At 51.9% G+C, this 26,266-nt stretch overlaps 1 protein-coding gene across 4 annotated transcripts in view; it reads left to right on the top strand.

Annotated features, from left to right (window-relative positions):
• Window positions 1–26,266, top strand: part of KAZN (kazrin, periplakin interacting protein) — a 1,222,068-nt gene that overhangs the window by 1,137,755 nt on the left and 58,047 nt on the right. For all 4 annotated transcript variants that reach the window (XM_054541427.2, XM_054541436.2, XM_054541447.2 and 1 more), the window contains 3 exons: window positions 2,090–2,226; window positions 10,943–11,113; window positions 22,932–23,121. In XM_054541427.2, coding sequence (XP_054397402.1) covers window positions 2,090–2,226; window positions 10,943–11,113; window positions 22,932–23,121 — 498 coding nt within the window. The remainder of the gene's footprint in view (window positions 1–2,089; window positions 2,227–10,942; window positions 11,114–22,931; window positions 23,122–26,266) is intronic.

Genomic DNA, 26,266 nt, shown 5'->3' with positions numbered 1-26,266 from the left:
GGGACCAGGCACTGTGGTTCATGCCTGTAATCCCAGCACTTTGAGAAGCTGAGGCAGGCAGATGACTTGAGGTCAGGAGTTTGAGACCAGCCTGGCCAACATGGTGAAACCCCATCTCTACTAAAAATACAAAAATTAGCCTGGGATGGTGGTGGGCACCTGTAATCCCAACTACTCAGGAGGCTGAGGCAGGAGAATCGCTTGAACCCGGGAGGCGGAGATTGCAGTGAGCTGAAATCGCGGCACTGTACTCCAGCCTGGGTGACAGAGCAAGACTCTGTCTAAAAAAAAAGAAAAAGAAAAAGAAAAAAACTCAGGAAAAGAAAATGAATGGTTTTATCTATACTGAACATGTACAGATTTTTTTTTCTTGTCATTATTCCCAAAACAATACAGTATAACAACTATTCCTGTGGCATTTATATTTTACTAGGTATTGTAAGTGATCTAGAGATAATTTAAAGTGTATGGGGGGATTGTGTAGGTTGTGTGCAAATACTATGCCATTTTATATAAAGGACTTGAGCATCTGTGGATTTTGGTGTCCACAGGGAGTCTGGGAACCAATCCCCATGGATACTGAACAACGGCCCTCCTTGTTTTTATTTATTACTAGGTAATATTCCATTGTGTGGCTATATCTCATTTTGCTTATTTATTCATCCATTGGTGGACTTTTGAGTTATTTTCACCTTTTGGGCTCCGATGAATAATGCTATAAACATTTGCATATAAGTTTTTGTGTAGACATATGTTGTCATAGCTCTTGGATATATGCCTAGGAGTAGAATCGCAGGGTTGTATGGTAAGTTGATGTTTAATCTTTGGAGGAGCTATCAGACTTTTCCAAAAGCAGCTGCACCATTTCACGTTCCTGCCAGCAGTGCATGAGGATTCCAGTTTCTCCACATCCCGCCAACACTTGCTATTGTCTGTTTTCTATTTTTAGCTATTCTCGTGAGTGTGAAGTGGTATTTCATTGTGGTTTTGATTTGCATTTCCCTGATGACAATTGATATCGAGTCTTTTCATGTGCCTATTAGCCATTTCTTGGAGAAGTGTCTGTTCAGATCCTTTGCCCATTTTGTTTGTTTGTTTGTGACAGAGTCTCACTGTCACCCAGGCTGGAGTGCAGTGGTGCAATCTCAGCTCACTGCAACCTCTACCTCCTAGGTTCAAGCAGTTCTCCTGCCTCAGCCTCCCGAATAACTGAGATTACAGGAACACACCACCCCACCCGGCTAATTTTTGGTATTTTTAGTAGAGAGGGGGTTTCACCATGTTGGCCAGGCTGGTCTCGAGCTCCTGATCTCAAGTGATCTGCCCGCCTCGGCCTCCCAGAGTGCTGGGATTACAGGCATGAGCCAGTGCACCTGACTTCCTGTTTAAATGACTTCCTGTTCTTTTTATTATTGAGTTGCAAGAGAGACTTGTATATTCCAGATAGAAGCCACTTATGAGATACAGGATTTGCAAATATTTTATCCCATTCTATGAGTTGTCCTTTACTTTCTTGATGATATCCTTTGAAACACAAACGTTTTTAATTTTGATGAAGTCCAATGTGTCCGTATTTTCTTTTGTTGCTCTACGCTCTTGGTATATGTCTTAGTGCATGTTTGTAACGTAATACTTCTCCCCACGGAAGAAATGAGGCAGGAGGGGCTGTTGGACTGGACTGAGTGGTTCCAGTGGGCTCAGGGTGGCCCCGGGGTTCCTTTTGACAGGGAACTGAGGCCCTGTCTGCTTCCTGAGCCATGGGCCCCTGGAGCCCACCAGGCCTCAGTTCTTTGTCATTGAACACTCAGCCAGCTTAGGGCTGGGAAAGCAGTTTCAACAAGGACTTGCTCCCTGGTCAGATCGACACAGCTGAGAGGTGAGAATCGGGGCTCTCGACATAGGTGAGCCTGGCTTGGAATCGTGGGAAGGCCACCAAGTGGCTGGGGCACATGGGAGGGACATTTCGTCTTTCTGAGCCCTGTTTTCTCACCTGTTACAAAGGCGACGGCGGTGATGCCACTTCTCAGCACTCAGGCATCTGGAGGGGACAGCTGGGGTCTTGGGAACTAACTCTCTCCTTTATCCCCAGCCATGAAAGCTGACCGGAAGCGCTTAAAGGGCGAGAAGACAGACCTGGTGAGCCAGATGCAGCAGCTGTATGCCACACTGGAGAGCCGCGAGGAGCAGCTCCGAGACTTCATCCGCAACTATGAGCAGCACCGCAAGGTCAGCCACCACCCTCCCCTCCCCTCCCCTCCCGACACACCAGCTCCCACCTCCCCTGCTGGCTGGCCACCTTCACAGGGTCTGCCTCTTGAATCCCCAGACACAGATAGGGAGGCCTTTGATGCATCCAGGCAGGCCTAGGCACCGAGATAAAACCGGCACAACCCCCAGAGAGGGATCTCCATGTCTCCTGGGCAAACAGGACAGCGTGGACTCAGGAGTCCGGGGGGTTCAGATCCCGGCTCCTTGTGTGTGTGCCCTCGCAGATCTCACTTGACCTCTCAGAGCCTCAGTTTCCTCTCTGCAGAATGGTGATTGTGGTGGACCTTTCAAAGCTACAATAAGGACTCTATGAGATGATGAATGCCGAGCACTCAGCCTGGTGCCTGGCACATAGTAGCATCGTCAATAAGACGCATAGCTAACATTTACTAACACCATAATAAAAGTGTGAAGAGAGAGCTGGGGAGCCCCAGTGAGACAGCAGGAAGTTCTGCCTATAGGGAGGGAGTCTTGGAAGGCTTCACAGAGGAAGTGACATATGCATTGGGCTCTGTGGGGTGAATAGGAGTTTATGGGTCAGCTAACTGAGGAATTTGTTTCACCATGTATCTCTCTGGTATCTGTGGTATGACATGCCAAAGAGGACACCAAAACTTAAAAAAGAGTCAGTCCCCTGGCCAGGCACAGTGGCTCACGACTGTAATCCCAGCACTTTGGGAGACCCAGGTGGGTGGAATGCTTGAGGACAAGAATTGGAGACCAGCCTGGCCAAAAGCCCATCTCTACTAAAAATACAAAAATTAGCCGGTCATTGTGGTGCACACCTATAGTCCCAGCTACTCAGGAGGCTGAGGCACGGAATCACTGGAACCCAGGAGGTGGAGGTTGCAGTGAGCCGAGATCGCGCCACTGCACTCCAGCCTCGAGCTGAATGCACTTCCGGCCTCTGTTTTCTGCCCTGCGTAGGCACCTTGGTCACAGCCCTTGTCACAGGGTGTTCAGCTCGAGGCTCCTCTTTTGAACAGTGGGAAGCAGCAGGCCAGGTGAATAAGTCCTTCCCAGATGCTGCCTCTGAGCCGGAGTTCAGAGACCAGAGTGTTCCAGACTGTATTTGAATCTAGATGCTTTGTCCCCCCACACCCACGTTGGTCTTCACCAGTGATTCCTTGCTGTCACCTCCCGGGCACGCACATCACTTCCTTTCTATGATGAAAGGAGCCTCAAGAGTTCTCTGGGCCAGGCCACCACAGCCCCTGACGGGGATCTGGGACTTCTAGCTGCCCTCAGTGCCCGACTCAAGAGCAGGGCCCGGCTCCCCATACCCTGCCTACCTGTCCCCCAACCCCGCTCTGCCCTGCCTGCTCAGCCCAGCCCTCCCCTGCCCTGCCCGCCCAGCTCTCCCTGCCTTGCCGCCCAGCTCCCTCTGCCTAGCCTGCCCCACCTGGCTCCCCCTGCCCTGCCTGCTCGTCCCAGCCCTCCCCTGCCCTGCCTCCCCAGCTCCCCCTGCCCTGCCCACCCAGCTCCCCCTCCCTGCCTGCTTGGCCTGGCTCCCCTTCATATTAGATGAACTGAGCCTCCCCATGCCTGTCACAGGCAAACGGTTTGGCAGGAAGGGGACGACCCAGAAGCAAGGCAGAGGGAGGCAGGGGAGCCCACAGAGGCTGCTTTCTCAGACTCTGGCATGGGGAGCAGCTCATGGGCCTGGGGTCTGCTCCTTAGGGTGAGGCTGTCTCAGCAGCATTGCCTTTGGCCACCAGCAGGGAGTCAGAGACCAGGAGCTCAGAGTGACCTCCATGCAGAGGGAGGGGTAGGGGACCCCGCTCTCCTGTCTGATGATGCAGGTACACGTGTGTGCTCACAGGCGCGTGCTGTGGGAGTTACGGCATGTATTTCAAGGGCTTGCAGGCAGAGTTCTCAGAGCCTGGTGAGTGTCCATTCATTTAACACCTACACGGACACTGTGGGGCATATGGTTATCCTCCCGTTTCACGGATGAGCTGATAGACACAGAGAGGGGAGATAACTCACCTACAGTCATGCAGCCGGTGATGGCAGGGCAGGGGCTTACAGGGCCTGGGTCCAGAGCCTACGTGCCTTCCCCCTGTGCAGTGTGCCTCTTCCCCCAACCCCATCATCCCCTGGCACTCAGCACAGCATCCTCTGGTCGCCTCTGCTCCCTGCCTCCCCTTCTGTGTCCACCTCTCTCATTTCTCCATCCTCGGCCCAAGGAGCTTGGTATTTTTTCAGTGGGCAAGTCAGGGAGAGCCTCTGCCTGACCAGCCCCATGCCCAGCAGCAGGGAAACCTGGTTACCTCTTTTTTATTGGGGACGGGACACAGTGGGGCCAGAGAACCAGCCCACAGCCTTCAATGATGTGCTGGCCCTGGGGCAGAAGACAGGCTCCAAGCTGACCTTGTACTCGTCCCCTGAGCCACCAGCTTCCTCCTCCTGGGACCAGGGTCGTGCAGGGATTAAGAGCAGACAGATAGGTTAGCATCTCACCTCTGCACTGGCTATGGGGGTGGCTCGGGCAAACAGCTGACTCTCCCCGGTCTCAGCCTTCACATCTATAAAGCAGGATGAAGATTGCAACTCCTCACAGCCCGTTGCTGTCAGCCCTGAGGTTCCCAGGGCATGGAAAGCAAGGGGGGGTGGGGGTAGGGGCGTATGCCTGCTACTATTATTATTATCATTATCATTATCATTATCATTATCATTATTATTGTTTTCGGGGATTCGGAGTCAGCATTTGATCATGAAAATTCCACAGTGGATTTCAAAGCCCCTCTGCCAGCGCCTCACCTGCCACTCCCTGGTGTTGGTCTCACTGGCAAACCCGGAGAAGGAAATGAAGGCCCCAGGTAGGCAGGAGTGGAGCTGTGGCTGGTCCCACACAGACCCCAGTCGTAGGTCTGGTTTCTGGGAATGGGGTGGAGAGGCAAGACCTGTGCAGAAAGGAACCCAGACAAGTCCTTCTGGGAGGGACAGAGGGTCTCAGAGGACCCAGGAATCAGGAGCTAGAAGAAAGAGCTCCCTGAGAACGCATACCCTGAAGGAGGACAGATCAGGATTTAGAAAAGCAGCCAGTTACGGTGGCTCACACCTGTAATCCCAGCACTCTGAGAAGCCAAGGCGGGAGGATCGCTTGAGCCCAGGAGTTCAAGACCAGCCTGGACAACAGAGTGAGACCTCCATCTCTACAAAAAATTTTAAAAATTAGCGGGGCAGGGTGGCACACGCCTGTAGTCCCAGCTACTTGGGAGGCTGAAGCAGGAGGATTGCTTCAGCCAGGGAGGTTGAGGCAGCAGTGAGCCCAGATTGTGCCACTGCTCTCCAGCCTGGACAACAGAATGAGACCGTATCTCAAAAAAAGAAAAGAAAGAAAGAAAAAAAAGCAAGAGGGTGCTGAGCAGAGTCCAAGAGGATCCAAAAGATGGCGCTGTTACCAGGTAATCGTCCTGGCAAGGACTGTGGTGATGGCTGCCTTCAGAGGCCACCTCAGCAGGAGCTGGCATGAACATAGTATTACCTATAGCAAATGTTTATTGTGCACCTACTGCATACAGGCATGAACATGGTATTACCAATAGCAGACATTTATTGTGCATCTACTGTATACAGGCATGAACATGGTATTACCAATACCAGACGTTTGTTGTGTACCTACTGTATACAGACATGAACATGGTATTACCAATAGCAGATGTTTATTGTGCATCTACTGTATACAGGCATGAACATGGTATTACCAATAGCAGACGTTTATTGTGCACCTACTGTACACAGGCATGAATGTGATATTACCAATATCCGATGTTTATTGTGCACCTACTGTATACAGGCATGAACATGGTGTTACCAATAGCAGATGTTTATTGTGCAGCTACTGTTCAAGGCATGAACATGACAAGTAACAGACATTTACTGTGCACCTACTGTATAAGGCATGACCGTGACAGTACCAATAGCAGATGTTTATTGTGCATCTGCTGTATACAGACATGAATGTGCTATTACCAACAGCACATTTATTGTACACCTACTGTATACAGACATGAATGTGCTATTACCAACAGCAGACATTTATTGTGCATCTACTGTGTACAGACATGAATGTGGTATTACCAGTAGCAGATGTTTATTGTGTGCCTACCGTGCACAGGCACTGCCCTCATCTCTTCACATTTGCTACTTTAATAGCAATCCTTCGAGGAGTGATTGTCCCTATTCCCCCCATTTAATAGGTGAAAACTGAGACTTAGGTAAAGTCTCAGGCCCAGGGCCACATGACTATGGAAAGGGGTAGAGGCAGGATGCAAACCCAGGAGGTCTAGTCCCAGAGCCCCGGCCCCAGAGCTCATACGACTGGGCCTGGCCTGGGCCACCCTCCCCACACCACTCAGTACGTGTTCAGAGGAACAAAGGAATAATTCCCACTGTTTGCCGTTTTCTACAACCCAAGGCCAACCACAGAAAGGAGGTCACAGCTGTCCCCATGAACCATGGGTAGAGTGCTGGCTATTTCAGTGGCCAACCTAACGTTTCATACCAATGCTTCTCTGTGTCTTTTCGTGATATATCAAATTTGTTTTTTAAAATTGTTTGGGCAAAAATGATACATTTTCATGGGGTACATAGTGATGTTTGGATCCATGGCATGTATAGTTAACAGATCAGAGTAATTAATATATCCATCTCAAAGTGTTACATCCATCTCAGATTTGGCAAGAAAATTCCCATGGAGAGCACCGTGTCATTTTTTAAGACATAGGTGACTAGGGGCATCCCCCAAGTCTGACCAGCAGCTGGGGTGGGGTTGACGCTACTCAATAGAAGCCTTGTGGCTATGACTTCCGGGGGCAGCTCCCTGTGGCCACAGCCGAGCAGCAAGTGCCACTTTTATTGATTGGCTTCATAATGCCCTTCAGATTCATTCAGAAAAATGAAATTTGGAAAACACTCATTTTTAAAAAATTAATACCTTAATACTGAGATATGAATATTAGAAGTGGAAAGAGTCACGCCTGTAGATCGGTGGAATAGCAACATTAAAACAATATTTTAGTCATTGTTGGGTCCAGCCCCATTTTACAGGTGGGAAGACTGAGGTCCTCAAGGGTCAAGTGACTGACCCAAGGACACATGTTTAGAGCCAGTTTGGCAAAACTGAAGCCACAAGTCCTGGTTTTATTTAACCTCTTCCAAGATCTTGCAGCTGGTTACCAAAAATGATTTGCATTTTATGTGCAAGATAGATGTCCCCCTGGAACAGGATGACTGGAACCCTCAGGTTCCCTAGCCCACGCAACTGTGCCCGCTCAGTCTGCCATGGCCCACCCAACTTCTCCAGCAGACTCTTGTAGAACTCCACTGGAGCAGACAGCAGGAAGGACCCCAGGCCCTGAGCTACTGGGAGTGGGGGGATGGCACAGGAACAAGGCTGCTGAGAAAGGAGGGGTCTTGGCCTGTCCAGAATGTGGCCGATGGCCCAGCATGGTGGCTCATGCCTGTAATCCCAGCACTTAGGGAGGCTGAGGCAGACAGATTACCTGAGGTCAGTAGTCCAACACCAGCCTGGCCAACATGACGAAAGCCTGCCTCTACTAAAAATACAAAAATTATCTGGATGTGGTGGTGTGCGCCTGTAGTCCCAGCTACTCGGGAGGCTGAGGCAGGAGAATTGCTTGGACCCAGGATGCAGAGGTTGCAGTGAGCCAAGATTGCACCACTACGCTCCAGCTTGGGTGACAGAGCGAGACTCCATCTCAAAAAAGTTAAAAAAAAAGGAAACAAAAACAAACAAAAAACAGAATGTGGCAAAACTGCAACATTTCTGAAAGCTGTGCCAAATGCACTTTCCCTGTCATATGACTGTAGATGGAAGGGAAACAGGCCACTTTCATCTCACCACTGTCACCTCCCCAGCCAGACTTTTTTTGTTTTTTGTTTTTTGGGTTTTTTTTTTTTTGAGACGGAGTTTCGCTCTGTTGCCCAGGCTGGAGTGCAGTGGCATGATCTCCACTCACTGCAACCTCTGCCTCCTAAGTTCAAGCGATTCTCGTGCCTCGGCCTCTGGAGTAGCTGGGATTACAAGCGCATGCCACCACACCTGGCGAATTTTTGTATTTTTTTTTTTTTTTTTTTTTTTAGTAGAGATGTAGTTTCACCGTGTTGGCCAGGCTGGTCTCGAGCTCCTGACCTCAAGTGATCTGCCCTCCTCCACCTCCCAAAGTGCTGGGATTACAGGTATGAGCCACTGCACCCAGCTCCTAGCCAGACATTCATGCCCCTGCAGCCCCCTCCTCTGCCCTCTGTATTCCACTCCCCGCATTTTTTTTCTCTTTTTTTGTCTTTTTGAGATGGAGTTTTGCTCTTATTGCCCGGGTTGGAGTGCAATGGCGGGATCTCGGCTCACTGCAACCTCCGCCTCCCAGGTTCAAGCGATCCTCCTGCCTCAGCCTCCTGAGTAGCTGGGATTACAGGCATGTGCCACCACGCCCAGCTAACTTTGTATTTTTAGTAGAGGCAGGGCTTCTCCATGTTGGTCAGGCTGGTCTTGAACTCTCGACCTCAGGTGATCCATCCACCTCAGCCTCCCGAAGTACTGGGACTACAGGCGTGAGCCACTGCGCCCGGCCACACTCCCCTCTTATGTCCATGTGATCCCCAAGTGCTGGCAGCCCCAAAGAACCTCATCTCCCAGGCCTGTCATCCAAGGCCCCACGAGGTCTGGCCAAATCCCACCCTCATAAATTCCCACCGCCCCCAACCCCCTTCCAGTTCCAGACCTCTTGGGGGTCTCCTTTCAGTTGCTTTCCTGCCTCAGGTACCAGCAGGGATTGAGGCCTCTACCACACTGTCTATGGGCTGGCGAAGTTGTTTTACCTCTCGGCCTCAGTTTGCTCACCTGTGAAATAGGGATAATCATAGTCCCTGCCTCAGGGGTGGTTGTGAGGTTTAAATAATGCACCTAAAAGCCTTAGCACTGTACAGAAAGTTCTGTGACAGTTGCTGCTGAGCCCAGCTCTCCTGCTGCCGCGGAATATGACCCCAAGGAGGTGGGAGTCCAAAACTTGAAAGCACCTACAACGCCTTCCCACCCAGCCTAGAGCCCTTGGTCTGTTCACGAGTGGTATTGTGAACCAGTGACTGCGATGAGACAAAAATGATCCTAAGGGTCCTAGTGGGGCTTCCTCCTAATTCAGGGACATTTTATAAGCAGCCTCTTGTACACCAGCAGGTTCTCAGGGACAACCCTTACCCCAGTGGTCAGTTCTGCACTGTAGCAGAATTTTTCACTGTAAGCTCCACGAGTGCAGGGATTTTTGTCTGGTTTGTACCAGACAAATATCCACAAATATTGGTTGAATAACAGACCAGTATCAGCTTCAAATAAAGAAAACAGGTTAGAAAGGGCCTGAGGCTTCTTTCTTACACGGGTGGTCAGGGAAGCCTTCTCGGAGGAGGAGACAATTGAGCAGTGATCTGAGTGAAGCAAGCAGGTGCCTGCTGGGAGCCCAGCCCTGTGCAGAGCTCTCCAAGTGGATTCCCTCATGCAGACCCACACAAATGCCCCAAAGTATATGTGGTGTTATCCCCTGGTTACAGATGGGGAAATGAGGCAGGGATGACTCAGCATCATTGCAAAGCCAGGATTTGGCCCAGGTTCTCCCTCTGTCTCCAGAACCAAGGCCATAGCTACAGCTCTGACAGCCACAGAGAAAAGGCCAAGTTCTCCCTCAGCCTGCCTGTCTCTCAACCATCTGGAAGTGAGGCCTTCAGAGACAGGTTTGTCAGACAAGGCAGGATGGTGGCCTCTCTCCATGGTCCCAGGCCACATAGAGACCTTGAATTTGCTTTCGATTTGGTGAATGGGAAGATGGTGGCTGGGTGGATGAGTAGGGCTCCCCGCTGGGACTGTCCTTCTCAAAAGGACGCCTGTTGTTCTGAAATTTTGCTCCGGCCAACAGAGGTCACAGCCCCGATTCAGCTGTCTGTTCCTGCTCTGGGGACTGGCACAGCCGGGGCCTGGCCCTTCCCTGGACAATCACAGAAAACAGCTCATACAGGAGGGCCAGTCTGGGGAGGGGCCTGGGGCAAGTGGCTGAGGACTGTGCTGCATTCAGGACACAACAGCTGTTTCTCTCACAGGCTGTGACCCTGTGGGGTGGTGGCTGGACCTTGTGGCAGTCCAGACAATTAGGGTCGCTGGTGCCTCCTTACTGTTGACCCTGTTTCCCTGTGATGAACACAATTTACCAAACAGAACAAAGCCCCAGAACAACTATTGCACCCTAACTTCTGTCAGACTGTTAAGTATTTCCCGCACGTGAAGTCATTCAATCTTTAGAATTCTTTGAAACAAGTAGGATTGACTCCTGCCCCATTTTACATAAGGGGAACCCAGACTTGATGAGGTAGAATGACTTCCCCAAAGCAGTCATTTGCCAACTTATTCATTCATGCAGCAAAAAAAGGATTTAATGAGCATCTACTGGGTTCATCTCTGTTTCAGTCTTCCAGCTAGTTTGTGGCAGAGCTGGATGGAGTTCGTGCCCACGGCTTTCCCATCAGAGCCAGAGCTCCTGGCCACATGTCATGGGGCCGCCCCACTTCTTTTACCATCTAGGGGTTAGGCCCCCTCTAGGTGTTCCTGGGCCAGGAGGAGCCTGGCTGTAACACCCACGGTGCTCTCTCCCTCTCCCACCCACAGGAGAGCGAGGACGCGGTCAAAGCACTGGCCAAGGAGAAGGACCTGCTGGAGCGTGAGAAGTGGGAGCTGCGGCGCCAAGCCAAGGAGGCCACAGACCACGCCACGGCACTGCGCTCCCAGCTGGACCTCAAGGACAACCGGATGAAGGAGCTGGAGGCCGAGCTGGCCATGGTGAGAACCCTCCCCACCCAAGTGGGCCTGGCATCTGCTAGCAGTGCCGTGCTGGGAGCCAGGACGTCTGGCATCGACTCACATCGGAGACCTAGGGTGGGGTGGGTGCAGCAGAGCAGAACACAAGCAGAGGGGCAGGGCCTGCAGTGGGAGGGGGCTTTTTGCAATGCATCATAAGTTTCCCTCCAAGACCATGCCCCCAGAGCCTGGGCCAGCCTTTTATCCACCTGCCTTGGGCCCAGGGAGTGTGGAGACACTGGGAAACCACTTACTCTTCCACACACCCCAGCCTGCTGTTAGGAAAAAAAAGGCCAAGTGCAGTGGCTCATGCTTGTAATCCCAGCAGTTTAGGAGGCCAGGACAGGCGGATTGTTTTTGAGCCCAGCAGCTTGAGACCAGCCTGGGCAACATGGGCAAAACCCCATCTCTACCAAAAAATTCAAAAAAATTAGCCAGGCCTGGTACATGCCTGTAGTCCCAACTAGACCGGTGGCTGAGGCAAAAGGATTGTCTGAGCCCTAGAGGTGAGGCTGCAGTGAGCCACTGCACCCCAGCCTGGGCGAAGTGAGACCCTGTCTCAAAAAAAAAAAAAAAAAATTTTTTTTTGTTTAAAATATACATATTTGCTTAGGAAAATATTTGGGAGGAAATACATGGAAATATTAACGTTCATTCTCTCAGAATGGTAGCGACTTTTATTTCTTTCTTTCTTTGTTTATTGGCCTCTTTTCAAATGTCTCTGCAGCAAAAATGTCTTACTTGGGTCATTAAGGAAACAAATAATTTTTTCCTAACCCAAACCAAGGCCTCAAAATACTTCCAGACACTTTGTTTTCCCAGGAGATGCGTACCCTTTGCGTGTGGGGACAGAGGGTCCAGGTCGGGAGAGAGAGCCCTGGAGGTCTGTTCTGCCTGCTCCTGTGTGATCTTGGGCTGCCCACTCAACTGTTCTGGGCTTCAGTGCCTTTTACTTGTTACTGGGCTGGGAGTGGAGTCTCAGTCCCATCCTACCTTCCCCACAGAGTGGCTGGGCAGATCCAGGGAGCTTGTGGCTAGAGTAGGGGCAGGGGGAGGACATAGCTCTTAGAGGATTTGTCGTCCTGCAGAGTGCTGATGCCAGCTAACAGTGTGGTTACAGCCATGTGATCTGGGTTCGAATCCAGCCCCAGGTGCTTCCCAACTGTGTGACTTTGGGCAGGAGCCTTTACCTCTCTGGACTCCATATGCATCAACTCAAAACAGAGATAATGGCATATGTAGTTGACCCTTAAACAACGCAGGGCTTAGGGGTGCTGATCCCCTGTGCAGCTAAATCCATGTATAACTTTTGACTCCCCTAGAACGTAACTTCTAGTAGCCCACTGTTGACCAGAAGCCTTACTAAGAACAGTCAGTGAGCACATCTTTTGTGTGTTAACTGTCTCATGTATTGTATTTGTATTAGTTCGTTCCTACACCGCTATAAAGAAATAGCTGAAACTGGGTAATTTATAAAGGAAAGCGGTTTAATGGACTCACAGTTCCGAAGGTCTGGGGACACCTCAGAAACTCATAATCATGGCAGAAGGCAAAGGAGAAACAAGGCACCTTCTTTACAAGATGGCAGGAGGGAGAATGAATGCAGGAGGAACTACTGCACGCTTATGAACCATCAGATCTCGTTAGTATTCTATCACTATCACAAGAACAGCATAGGGGAAACCAGCCCCATTATCCACTTCCCTCCACCTGGTCCTTCCCTTGACACGTGGGGATTACAATTCGAGATGAGATTTGGCTGGGGACCCAGAGCCAACCATGTCAGTATTCTTTGAATAAAGTAAGCTAGAGCAAAGAAAATGTTATTAAGAGAATCAGGCCAGACGTGGTGGCTCATGCCTGTAATCGCAGCACTTTGAGAGACCCAGGAGGGTGGATCAGCTGAGGTCAGGCGTTCGAGACCAGCCTGGCTAACATGGTGAAACCTTGTCTCCACTAAAAATACAAAAATTAACCAGACGTGGCGGTGGGTGCCTGTAATCCCAGTCACTCGGGAGGCTGAGACAGGAGAATCGTTTGAACCTGGGAGGCGGAGGTTGCAGTGAGCCAAGGTCGAGCCACTGCACTCCAGCCTGGGCGACAGAGCAAAACTCCATTTAAAAAAAAGAGAGAGAATCATAAGGAAGAGAAAATATATTTGCTATTCATTAAGTGGAAGAAGAGGATCATCATCAAGTTCTTCATCCTCGTTGTCTTCACACTGAGTGGCTGAGGAGGAGGAGGGAGAGGAAGGATTGGCTTTGCTGTCTCAGGGGTGACCGAGGTGGAAGAAAATCCGCCGATAATCGGGGATTTGAACTGCACCCATGCAGTTCAAACCCAAGTTGTTCAAGAGTCCACTGTGCTTTGTAGGGCTCTTGTGAAGATTTCCAAGAAATAAAGCAGGAGAAGCACTTGGCACCGGGCCCGGATCCCTGGACGTGGTAAAACCACGGCAGGATGGTTTACTAAGGACCAGGCCCCCAGGGCAGGCCGGGGCAGGATCCCTGGGCCTCTCCTAGGTCTCCTTGTCCAATGCTGACCCCTAGTGGTGAGAACTGCTGGGCAGGAAAAAGCTGCGGCTGCAGGGACTTCTGGGGTTCAGGGGGTTCCCACCAGTGGGGTTGATAATACTGGAGGCCCTGCTGCTATGTGCAGCCCAGAAAGAAACCTTTGAACTTGCAGGCCAGGAAAAGGCCCCTGTTCTCCCAGGTCTTCCTCATGCCTTGTGGACAGACAGATGTGTCCTCCTTGGAGTTCTGGCCTTAGGCATCTGAGGACTCCCTGGGTCTTTCTGGCCTAGGATCCAGCTCACCCTGGCTTACACCCCCACTGTGTCTGGACACTCAGCCTATTTCCGTTCTGGCCAAGAAAACTCAGGTTCTGGCCTCCTTCTGGCAGGCATCAGATGCATCTGCCCGTGTGAATGTTGGCAGCTCGGGTTGATTGGTTTATGTTCATGTTAACAGCACAGGCAGTATCTACCCAGGACTTGGAGGCAGAGGGAAGAGGCTTCACGAGGAGCTGTGATGGCCCCAGTCTTGTTGGGGTGTCCACCTGACTGCAGGTTCCCTCCATTGCCCGCCATGCCTAAAGTTTCACAGCCATGTTGCCTGCAGGCCCAGCTCCCCCACTGCACGGCTGACCCTTCCTCGGGGGGTGCCTTAAGTCCTGGGTTGCAAGCAACAGAAAGCAGCTGTGCTCTGCCAGTGGAAGCATAGAGGGTGGGTTGGAAGGAAGTCAGGGTCCACACGTGCAGTGGGGAGGTGGAGGGCGCAACTTAGCAATGGCAGAAGCCACAGCAGCTGCAGGCCGGGCATGGTGTCTCATGCCTGTAATCTTTTGGCTTTGGGAGGCCAAAGCGGGCAGATGACTTGAGGTCAGGAGTTTGAGACCACCCTGGCCAACATGGCGAAACCCTGATTCAACTAAAAATACAAAAATTAGCTGGACGTGGTGGCACGCACCTGTAATCCCAGCTCCTCGGGAGGCTGAGGCAGGACAATCGCTCGAACCCAGAAGGCAGAGGCTGCAGTGAGCCGAGATCACACCACTGCACTCCAGCCTGGGCAACAGAGTGAAACCCCATCTCAAAAAAAAAAGAAGCCCCCCAGCTGTGGAGGTGGGGAGCCAGGCCCGGGGGGATGGTGCGCTCAGCAGCCCCTGCAGCTAGGGGACGAACATGTCCCTTTTGTCTTCTGATGAAATCTTACCTCAGTGAGGTCCATGCAGCATGCCCTGTGGCCCATCTTGGGCCATTTACTTGCCCCTTACCCAGGGGTCCTGGCTGTAGCCGCTGGTGCTGGGCAGTTTCCTAAGTGACCCCGAGGTGCTGCCACAGAGGTGGCAAAGCTCATACCTGCTGGTGACACTGAGGCCACTGGCAAAGCAGATATTGGGGAAAGAGCCCAGGCTGGTGCCGAGTGAGGGATGAGCAGCCGTCAGGATCCAGGCATCGTCCCTCCCCACCGTGTCCTGGAGCCAACTCCAGGCCGCCCCACACACCCTCTTCACTGCTTCACTTGGGGAAAAGCCAAAAAGACATTTGCTTCTGCAGACGTTTCCCAAGAAGCAAAGCCCTCTATTGGCATTTAGCAATGAAGGTGAGCACCCTGAGGCCCGCCCAGCCATCCACCCTTGCTGGGGACATTTCCTGTTAAATCCTGATCAAACCAGGCATTACCACCCTCACAGCAACTTCTCTGTAACCACACTGGCCCCATGGGACCACGTGTGTGTGTATGCATATGTGTGTGTGTATGTGTAAAATATTGTTTATCAACTTAGAATGGCAAGGCCCGAGCCCACATGAGCCTACCGTTGCCCCCGCAGGAGCCTCCCCTCCATGGCCAGAGCCTGCGTTGATCCTTGGTCATTGGTCATGGGTCGTTGGTCATGCCGTTCAGTGGTTTTTAGCATGTTGACAACATTGTGCAGCCACCACTGCTGTCTAATTCCAGAACAATTGCATCTCTCCAAAAAGCACCCTGTCTTCATGTGCAGTCACTCCAGTGAGGTCTCTATTCTTACGGTTTCGGAGCTGGAGATCAGGCGGTCCTGTACTCCATGGTGTGACGGCTTTGCTGGGGAAGCTTTTGACGGGAGTCCAGCCAGGGCCTGAAGGAGGCAGCTCCCTTACTAGCCTTCCCTCAGTCCACAGGCCTTTCTCACCAGAAAGGTCACATGAGGGGCTGGGAGACAGGGCTGCCTGCTCCTGAGACCATGGGCATCCCCCACACACTGGTCCGGTCCCCGGGAGCCCGGCTCACACGGACCTCCCTGCCCACAAGCGCAGCTTCTCCAGCATGGGAAATGCTCTTCAGTTTACAGTGCTCTCTGTAAACAAGGGCACCATAGACGTTTGGGGCCACATAACGGTGGTGGGGCTGCCCTGTGCTCTGTAGGGTGTGTGGCAGCTTCCCTGGCCTCCACCCACCAGATGCCAGCAGCACCCCTCACCCCAGCCCCCCAGTGTCACAGCAGTAGACTCCAGACATGGCCAGATGTCCCCTGGAGTGAAGAATCATCCCAGACTGGAAGCACCCTTCCATCAAGTAGGACATTTTGCAAGAATCAGACATTCCTATCTGTCTGGGCCTGGGCTGTTTGAGTCTAACAGAGTCCCAGTTTGGGTCCTGTTATTTTCTGTCTGTGTGACCCTTGACAAAGGACTTAACCTTTCTGAGCCTCAGTTTCCTCCTGTATAAAATCAGAACTACAGTTTCCTCCTGTATAAAATCAGAACTATAGGCCAGGTGCGGTGGCGCATGCCGGTAATCCCAGCACTTTGGGGAGGCTGAGGCAGGTAGATAACCTGAGGTCAGGAGTTCAAGACCAGGTTGGCCAACATGGTGAAACCCGTCTCTACTAAAAATACAAAAATTAACCAGGCATGATGGCAGGCACCTGTAATCCCAGCCACTCGGGAGGCTGAGGCAGGAGAATCGCTTGAACCCAGGAGGCAGAGGTTGCAGTGAGCTGAGATCACACCATTGCACTCCAGCCTGGATGACAGAGTGAGACTCCATCAGAATAGAATAGAATAGAATAGAATAGAATAGAATAGAATAGAATAGAATAGAATAGGAGTAGAGTAGAGTAGAGTAGAGTAGAGTAGAGTAGAGTAGAGTAGAGTAGAGTAGAGTAGAGTAGAGTAGAGTAGAGTAGAGTAGAGTAGAGGAGTGTAGAGTAGAGAGTAGAGTAGAGTAGAGTAGTCTCCATCTCGATAGACTAGAATAGAATAGAATAGAATAGAATAGAGTAGAGTAGAGTAGAGTAGAGTAGAGTAGGTCTCCATCTCAATAGAATAGAATAGAGTAGAGTAGAGTAGAGTAGAGTAGAGTAGAGTAGAGTAGAGTAGAGTAGAGTACAGTAGAGTAGAGTAGAGTAGAGTAGAGTAGAGTAGAGTACAGTAGAGTAGAGTAGAGTAGAGTAGAATCGAACCTTCCCCCTAGAGCGACAGTGCAGGGAAATGAGGCAGTGGGTGAATCAGGCAGGCACGCCGCAGAACTCGGTCAGCGTTCACAGCTCTGTGCTGAGGTTGCTTTGGAGCCACCCTGTCCTCAGACCTCACTGGGGAGGAAGAGATGTGGATTCTCATGCCTGTTCCACTCATCAGTATTTGACCTCGCACATACCACCTTTAACCTTTTCCTGCCTCAGTTTCCTCATCTGTAAAAACGACAGCCACCACAGGCCCAGAGGAGAGGCAGGGACTGTGAGGGATGAGCGGGCGGAGAAGCAGGAGGGTTTGGCCAAGCCTCAGGTTCCTTTTTAATGGCCACGCTCTGAGTCCGTGTCCCTTGTGCCCATTCTCAGCTGCAACGAAAGCAGTCTGCCCCAAATGTGCCACCTCCAGGCCCCTGGCCACCGCCTTCTTGGACCATTTGGACCAGCCCTTGCCAAGCCAGTTCCTAGGCTGGGTCTGAACCCGGAGTGGTGGGGGACCTGCTGCCCTGCATGAGGACAGGGTCTGCCCAATCCCGAGCCCACCTGAGCCACGCCTGTCATTGCCCCCACAGGAGCCTCCCCTCCACAGCCAGAGCTTGCATTGGTCCTTGGTCTTTGGTCCTTGGTCATTGGTCCTTGGTGTTGTGGCCCATATTTGCCTCATCAGCTCACACCGGTGCCTCCCTGCTGGACCTGCTCCCACCTGTACCCCTGAGATCTGTGAAAGAGGGTCCCAGCTGGCTTCCCCCCAAGGAGAAGAACTTAGCTGTGCCACAGGGTGTGTTTATGAAGCACGGGAAGAAGGTGGCCTTGTGCCTGCTCAGTGCCCATTTGGCACAATGTGCCATCCGCACAGGAGCACCAGCCTTCCGGTGTCTGCTCAGAGGCTTCTGCCTCGGGATCCTCCCAGTCTTTACCCCAGAGAAACATTCCCTAGACAAGCACTCATCTGCTGAAGGACCCGGTAGAGGATTTGGTTTCTGGGCACAGCGTGCCTGCAGGGCCAGGCTTGCTCTCTGATGTGGGAGATGTGATGGGTGCATTGTGGCCTCCGGATCAGCGGAACCTCAGGCCCTCCTGGTCAACAGGAACTGCCATTGGCCCCAGCCAAAAGGCAGGTGAGGGCAGAGCCCTGTGCTGCCATCTCCCCTTCCTGCCTCATGGGTCTCACTGCCCAGGCTCAGGGAGCATATAAATAATCCTAACAGCACCATGGCTGCTCTGAGACAGTGGGCCAGACCAGATCCTTGACTCTGGTGTGAATTACTCCTCACATCATCCCTGCTTATGAAATAGAGACTCTTTAATAACAATCGCTAATATTTATTGGGTATTTTTACCCTGGACCAAGCACTCTCCCTAGCGACCATGTGAGGAAGGAATTGTCATTATCCCTGTTAGACAGCTGGAGGCACGAAGGCACGGAAAGGTGTGGAGCCTACCTTGGGATCCCACAGCTCAGAGTGGCAGAGCCAGAATCAAATCCAGACAGAGCCCAAGCTCCAAAGAACTGTGCCAGGGCCTGGCCACCTCGTCACACAACTCCAGGGGGCACCACTTACATAAACATGGTCCCTCTTGGTTTCACCGTCTTATATTGTGGGACCTTGAAGTTCAGAATGGTGGAGTAATTTGCTCAAGGTTACACAGCAAGTTAAGTGGGAGAAATGGAGTTTGAACCCAGTTCTGTCTGACTTTTGTCGAATGGACGCATTTGTGTCAAGTTAACAATTCCCAGGAGCGTGACATTCCAAGTTCTGAGTGCTTGGAAGAGGCTGGAGGCTCAGAGAGGAGAAGAGTCAGAACCCAAGGGGAGTTCCCAGCATTAAATTGTATTTAGTGGAAGAGGTTAGTCAGAGAAATGTGTCAGTTGCCACAGGAGAGGATCTAATGTGTGTGTGTGTGTGTGTGTGTGTGTACATGTATGTATGTGTGTGTGTGTTAGTCTCTTCTCATGCTGCTGATAAAGACATACCCAAGACTGGGTAATTTTTAAAGAAAGGGAGGCTTAATGGACTCACAGTTCCACATGGCTGGGGAGGCCTCACAATCATGGTGAAAGGTGAAGGAGGAGCAAAGGCATGTCTTACATGGCGGCAGGCAAGAGAGCCTGTGCAGGGGAACTGCCTTTTATAAAACCATCAGATCTCGGGAGACTTATTCACTATCCCGAGAACAGCATGGGAAAAACCTGTCCCCATGATTCAATTACCTCCCACCAGGTCCCACCCATGACATGTGGGGATTATGGGAGCTACAGTTCGAGATGAGATTTGGGTGGGAACACAGCCAAACCATATCAGTCCATATACATGTGTATATGTGTGTGTATGCATGTGTGTATTGCGTGTGTATGTGTGTGCATGTGTGTATGTGTGTATACTTGTGTATGTGCATGTGTATGGGTACGTGGGTGTGCAAGTAGGTGCATGTATTTTAGATGAGACTTCACACGCGTCATCTGCAGTTCCTCTCCATTGTAGCTCTGCCTTGGAAGCTTACAATCCTGAGTGGGCAGAGTGGACAGTTTATCCTTGTGCTTCAGAACTCACAGGTACAGCCACCCCATTCTGAAGGACCAACCGTAGGGGACCTCCCAATTGTCAGGTAGCAAGGATGTCAAGCTGCCTACTGAGATGGAAGATGCCACTCCCAGGCCCAGACGGAGATGAGGCCCCGCCTGGGAGAAGGAAGCCGATGGGTTCGGGAGAGTCACCCCACCCAGGCCTCTTCCTCACTCCCTCCCGTGCTCCCTCCAAGGGCTGCCTGTTTCAGGGGCTGGCTTGTACAATCCTGTGCTTCCTATGCATGTGACTGGGAGTGTTTGCAGGAGAGGGAGCTGAGGGTTCATTCCCGCATGACGGCAGAACAGCCTGGGTGCTTATCTCTCCCGAGCCCCACTTTCTGGGCAGCCAGATGGACTGGGCAGGAGGAAGCAAGGGAGTGGGGCATCCCCCTAAGACTGTGAGTGTAGCAGTGTGGAGGGCCAGGAGGCTGTGTGCACGCACACCTGGAGGGAAGGCAGGTGCAACCACCGACTCACCTGGGCTGGGTGTGGTGTTTCAGGAAGTGTGGGTCTCCGTGATGCTGGGTCTGCTGCAGGTGTACAGAGGCTCGAGACACACCCAGCTTCACTCCTTCCTTAAACAAAAAAGTTACCCCATTGTTCTTGCAGTAGGACAGCAGAGCTGTTCCCTGGGCTATCAACACAACAAAGGTTCTGTGAAGCAGGGACCTGCTTCCATTTATCCTGCAGGTTCTTACGGTATGTGTCCTGGATGTGCCGAGCCCCAGGCCAGGTGCTGGGAACTCTGGTGAGCAGACAGGACTGGCCCACATCATTTGTGCTGGTTGTTTTCTTGCCCCACAGGAACGTGGGCTTAGGGGAAACCACACTGGGCTCTCAGTCAGACACCAGGGTTTGGTACCCAGGTTGGATGTTGTGCCCACTGGAGAAGTCACTAAACCTCTCTGAGTTTTGGTTTCTTATCTGTTGAGCACAGATAATCCTGAACTCCCTACCTGCAACCCAGCACTGTTGCACGGAGCACGTGAGGGTGGCAGAGCACAGGTGGTTTTCTCAGCCAGAGCAGCGGCAAGCCAGGTTTGGGGGGCAAGGCTGACACCCTCAGTTTAGCCTCTTCGGTATGGATTTCTGTTCCCTGGGAGCTGGCAGTGGGAGGGAAGTGATTTCACAGATTTCTAGGGTGTCCGAGCTGGAAGGAGCCCTGAAGATCACTTGGTCCAGGCTTTTCACTATATAGATGGGGAAACAGGCTCAGAGGAGGGAGTGACTTGTCTAAAATAACACAGCTGGTCGATGTGTTGAGGGTGCATCAGGCATTAAGCCAAGGACTGTCCGTTTCTTGGTGGGACCCTTTCTCAAGAATCCCTGCTCTGCCAGGAAGAACTCCAGGCCTGGGGCAAGGTTGGAAAGGTTGTGGAGAGAGGAGATGGATTTTTTTGTTGTTGTTAATCTGTGTTCACATGAGAGGCAAAGCCAGCACTTACAGTGGCTCTGCCATCTGTAGCTACCCCCGAAACATCAGTGTTCACTCAAAACCTCAGTGCAGGGGACCCCTGGGCCTCTCCCTGTCTCCTCTGCCATGTCATGAGCTCCCAGAGCCAATCAGAAGTAGAAAATGACTGTGATGAAAAGAATGTGCATTAACACTTTGAGAGGCCAAGGCAGGTGGATCACTTGAGGTCAGGAGTTCAAGACCAGCCTGGCCAACATGGTGCCACCCTGTCTCTACCAAAAATACAAAAAAATTAGCCGGGTGTGGTGACAGGCGCCTGTAATCCCAGCTACTCAGGAGACTGAGGCAGGAGAACTGCTTGAGCCTGGGAGGTGGTGGTTGCAGTAAACCGAGATCGTGCCACTGCACTCTGGCCTGGACAACAGAGCAAGACTCCATCTCAAAAAAAAAAGAAGAAGAAGAAAAGAATATGCAGTAACACATTTCTAATACTTGCCATTTTTCTTCCCAAAAGAATTTGCGATCACTTCTAATAAAACCCCACATATTCTAGGGGGAGATAACACAGCTGAAAGAAGTCTCAGACACTGGGCAGAGAAAGGAAGACCTGTGTGGCCAGTCAAGGCGGCCTCCCGGCCCCAGCTCAGCCCCACACTTGTCCCTGGGCTCCCTCCTGTCCTACATGTTCTTGGCCTGGGCTCCTGAGAGCTGGGCTTAGGGTCTGCCTGTCCCCAGCCTGCATTCAAGAAGGAGCTGGTCGTGTAGGCTGATCGTGCACCTGCCCATTTCCTTGCTAGTTCTGCAGAAGGTGCACATGGCTCTTCCCTGGCAAAACCCTGTGAAAGGGAGATGAAGCAGCCTTCAACCTTGCAAGGAGTTAAACTAATGGGAGCCAAAACACCTTTTTCTTACAATTGGACTTGAATCCTGGCTAGTCCTTGGAGAACCCAAAAGAATGGGTGGTAAGAGTGTTCCTGGGGCTGGGCGCAGTGGGTCACGCCTGTAATCCCAGCACTTTGGGAGGCCGAGGCAGGTGGATCACTTGAGGTCAGGAGTTCGAGACCAGCCTGGCCAACATGGTGAAACCCCGTCTCTACTAAAAATACAAAAATTAGCCAGGCATGGCGGCACATGCCTGTAATCCTAGCTACACATGAGGTTGAAGCAGGAGAATTGCTTGAACCCGGGAGGCGGAGGTTGCAGTGAGCCGAGCCACTGCACTCCAATCTGGGCAACAGAGTGAAACTCCATCTCAAAACAAAAAAAAAAGGAGTGCTCTTGGAACCCCTCTATTTCTGGTCTCACTTTGCTCTTGGTGGGTAACCCCCAGGTTATCTCTCGTGTGAGTTAACTTGACACAAATGCATCCATGTGACAAAAGTCAGACAGAACTGGGTTCAAACTCTATTTCTTCTACTTGTTGTGCGACCTTGAGCAAATTACTCCACCATTCTGAACTTTAGGATCCCACTATATAAGATGGGGAGACCAAGAGGGACCATGTTTATGTAAGCAGCGCCCCCTAGAGTTGTGTGACGAGGTGGCCAGGCCCTGGCACAGTTCTTTGGAGCTTGGTCTCTGTCTGGATTTGATCCTGGCTCTGCCACTTCTGAGCTGTGGGATCCCAAGGCAGGCTCCACACCTCTCCGTGCCTTCACGCCTCCAGCTGTCTAACGGGGAGAACGACAGTTCCTCCCTCACACGACTGCAGGGCAGGCGCTTGACTTACCAATTGATGCTCAATGCAGAGCCAGCAATACCCGCTGCAGAAGATCGGGGCTTTCTCCCCATGGCGGTGGGTGGTGCCGAGCAGCCGGCCAAGAGGTCCCCTTGATCATGACTTCTTCTTCCTGTCTTTCTGCTCTCTCCAGGCCAAACAGTCCTTAGCTACGCTGACCAAGGACGTCCCTAAGCGGCATTCCCTCGCCATGCCGGGCGAGACGGTGCTCAACGGCAACCAGGAGTGGGTGGTGCAGGCGGACCTCCCGCTGACCGCAGCCATCCGGCAGAGTCAACAGACTCTCTACCACTCACACCCCCCTCACCCTGCGGACCGGCAAGGTGAGTCCTGCCCTGGCCTGGCCCCGCCACGACTTCGAGGGGCTTCACAGGAGGCCATCTGACCCAGTGGGAGAGGCAACTTCTTTGTTCATACTACAGCAGCTTAGGGGGCGTGGGACAGAGACCTTGGGCTCATGTAACTGAAAAATCTAAGAGATGGACAGCAGGCATAGTTGGATCCAGAGGTTCAAACACTATCTGGGTCCCTCTGACCATGTCTCTCCCTCTCTTAGCTCTGCCCACCTCCTTTTGGCCTCATCTTTAGGCTGTCTCTTTCTGCAAGAAAGTAAAATAGTCCCCTGCAGTTCCAGATGTTTAAGACCCTCACAGCTCAAGTCTTAAGAAAGAAAAACTATCTCTTCACCCTGTGTCCATAGCAAATCCCAAAGAAAGACTCTGATTGGCCACGTCAGAGTCACATGGGCATCCTTTGGCAGGGGAGGCAGCAGAACTCCTTGACTGACAGCTCTGGCCAATCACAGGGCATCCAAGAGGGGCTGATGTCAATGTCACAGGTGTTTGCTCCAGGCACTTGGCAGGGAAGTCTGGCCTCTGGGCAGCATCTGCACCTACTGCCCATGGAACAGGCTGCACACTCCTCGCTGTCCTGTTGCACATCTGCAGGCCACCTTGCTCTGTTCTCTGTCCCTTCTGCAAGTAGTTGCCCTTACATGATAGATGCAGGTTGGGAACAGGCAGCCAGCAGCAGCCAATGCACCAGAAGTAAGAGCTGGTCACTGTGAAGGCTGTAGGCTGGGCTGGCCGTTGGAGCTACAGGAGATGAGTCAGACACAGCCCTGACCTGTAAGGGGCTGGCAGGCTGATCAGGGAGACGCCAGCAGGCCCTGCTATTGCCTGTCAAGGGTACAGCTCAGGGAGTGTAGGTGAGTCAGTGGGATGAAGAGGTACAGGCCCTGGATTCAGACTGCTGGGTTCAACTCTGGCCCTGCTGCTTACTAGGGGCATGACCCCATGACCTTGGCCAGGGTCCTCAGTTTCCCCATGTGTAAAAGGGGCATTAGGCTCTTAGTACACAACGTATGTTAAAGGTGTTTGCTGAGACTTCCTTTACCTACTTCATGGGGCTGTCGTGAAGACGAAATGTGTAAAACTGCAGGAATGGGGCTGGGATCATGCTCAGAACTGAATAAATATTAGCTGCTATTCTCATTATCATCATCATCATCATCACCGTTGTTGTCATCATTGATAGGTGACACAGGGGACTTTGAGAACCCAGACAGTAAGCAAATTCAGAGTCTTCCCCTCCCGCTGAGTGGGACAGCAGCCCTCCCTTCACTGTCTGACCCAAGGTGGTGTGACTTTTTTCGGGTAAGGGTGGGCAGCTCTGGCCTTCAAAGCCTTGACTCAGAGGTGGAAGAGCTTAAAATAAAACTGCTCGGGGCCAGCGTCCTCATCAGGCAGGGAAACTGACACCCAGAGAGGTCCACCACTTGTTCAGAGTCTCACAGCCCAGCCATGCAGCCAGCTGTCCTGGCTTCTGGTCCAGCCCCAGGGCAGCAGGAGGGCAGAGGTGCAATTTGAAGGCAGACAGGGCTTGGGCAGTTTCTGAATCACGTGAGGGCAGCAGACTCCTGGTCATCCTCATCTGCCTCTGCAAGGCCTCTCCTCAATGGAGCTGGCTCTGGTCTGGACAAGCCTGGACAGGCTGATGGATCTGCCCTCTGGGCCCTTCCTCCTCCACAGTATCTGCCTCACATACAACCATCTCCATGCATTTTATCAGACACCCCCTCCTCCGGGAAGCCTTCCGTGCTCTCTCCCCTGTGTCCTCTGTGCTCCTGTAAAGTTGGGTGCTCACCTGCGTCAGAGCACCTCTTACCCTACCTCAGGTTTGCTGTTGATGCATTTGTCACATGACTCCTCCCATCTGTCCAGCGCCTGGCACTGTGGTAGGCTCATGATACATGCGGCTACTCTCTGGGATTGGTACCACTGGCATCCATCCCCATGTTACACATAACAAACCTGGCTCAGAGGGGCCAGGGAGGATGCCCAAGGTCACACAGCCTGTAGGGTAAACTCGCCCAGATTGGAATTGACTCCAAAGCCAGGGCTCCTTCAGCCACCCATCTTCTGTATTAGAGCATATGGCCATTGGTGGCAAAGACTGTCTTTTGCAGGAATGCAACCCCGCCTGCTGGCATGCCGCCTGCACATAGTAGGTGCTTAGCCAGTCTTGTCCAACAAAAGATGCTTTCTCCATCCAGTGCCAATAATGCCTGCAGACAGGAGAGCAACCTGCTGGGGACTTGGAAGGGCTTCTGAGCTGTGGCTTCTGGTCTGGACCTTCCATTCAGCCACTATTTATTGAGTACCTACTATGCGCCAGGCACCATGAGCTCTGGGATTCAACAGGATAAGACACCCAGGGTGCCTGCCCTCACAGAGCAGTTGTTGTCAGTGTACAGATATGACATGTAAATATACTATCAAATAACAAGCAGGCCGGGTGCGGTGGCTCACGCCTGTAATCCCAGCACTTTGGGAGGCCGAGGTGGGCAGATCACGAGGTCAGGAGTTCGAGACCAGCCTGGCCAACATAGTGAAACCCCGTCTTTACTAAAAATACAAAAATTCACCGGACTTGGTGGTGCATGCCTGTAATCCCAGCTACTCCAGAGGCTGAGGCAGGAGAATCGCTGAAACCCGGGAGGCAGAAGTTGTGGTGAGCAAAGAACACACCACTGCACTCCAGCCTGGGCAACAGAGCAAGACTCTGTCTCAAAAATAAATAAATAAATAACAAGCAGAATGATGACAGATTGTAATTAGTACAAGGAGAGAAATCAACAGAAAACAGGCACTTTTTTTTTTTTTTTTTTTGGAGAGATGGAGTCTTGCTGTGTTGCCCAGGCTGGTTTCGAAGTCCTGGGCTCAAGCAGTCCTCCCTCTTTGGTCTCCCGAAGTGCTGAGACTACAGGCAAGAGCCACCATGCCCAGCCAAAAACAGGCACTTTGATGAGAACCAATAAGACAGCGTAGGGAGAGCTGATTACTGGGGAAGGCCTCCTGGGACAGGCTGAGACCTGGAGGATGACAGTGCCCCTGATGGGCAACAGGAATGGCAGAGACCAAGGCAGGGGACATGGCCTGTCTCAGGCAGTCAGAAGGCTGATGTGGC

Source organism: Pongo abelii, chromosome 1, assembly GCF_028885655.2.
Source record: "Pongo abelii isolate AG06213 chromosome 1, NHGRI_mPonAbe1-v2.0_pri, whole genome shotgun sequence".
Taxonomy (NCBI): domain Eukaryota; kingdom Metazoa; phylum Chordata; class Mammalia; order Primates; family Hominidae; genus Pongo; species Pongo abelii.
This window is presented reverse-complemented; position numbering and strand designations above follow the sequence as displayed.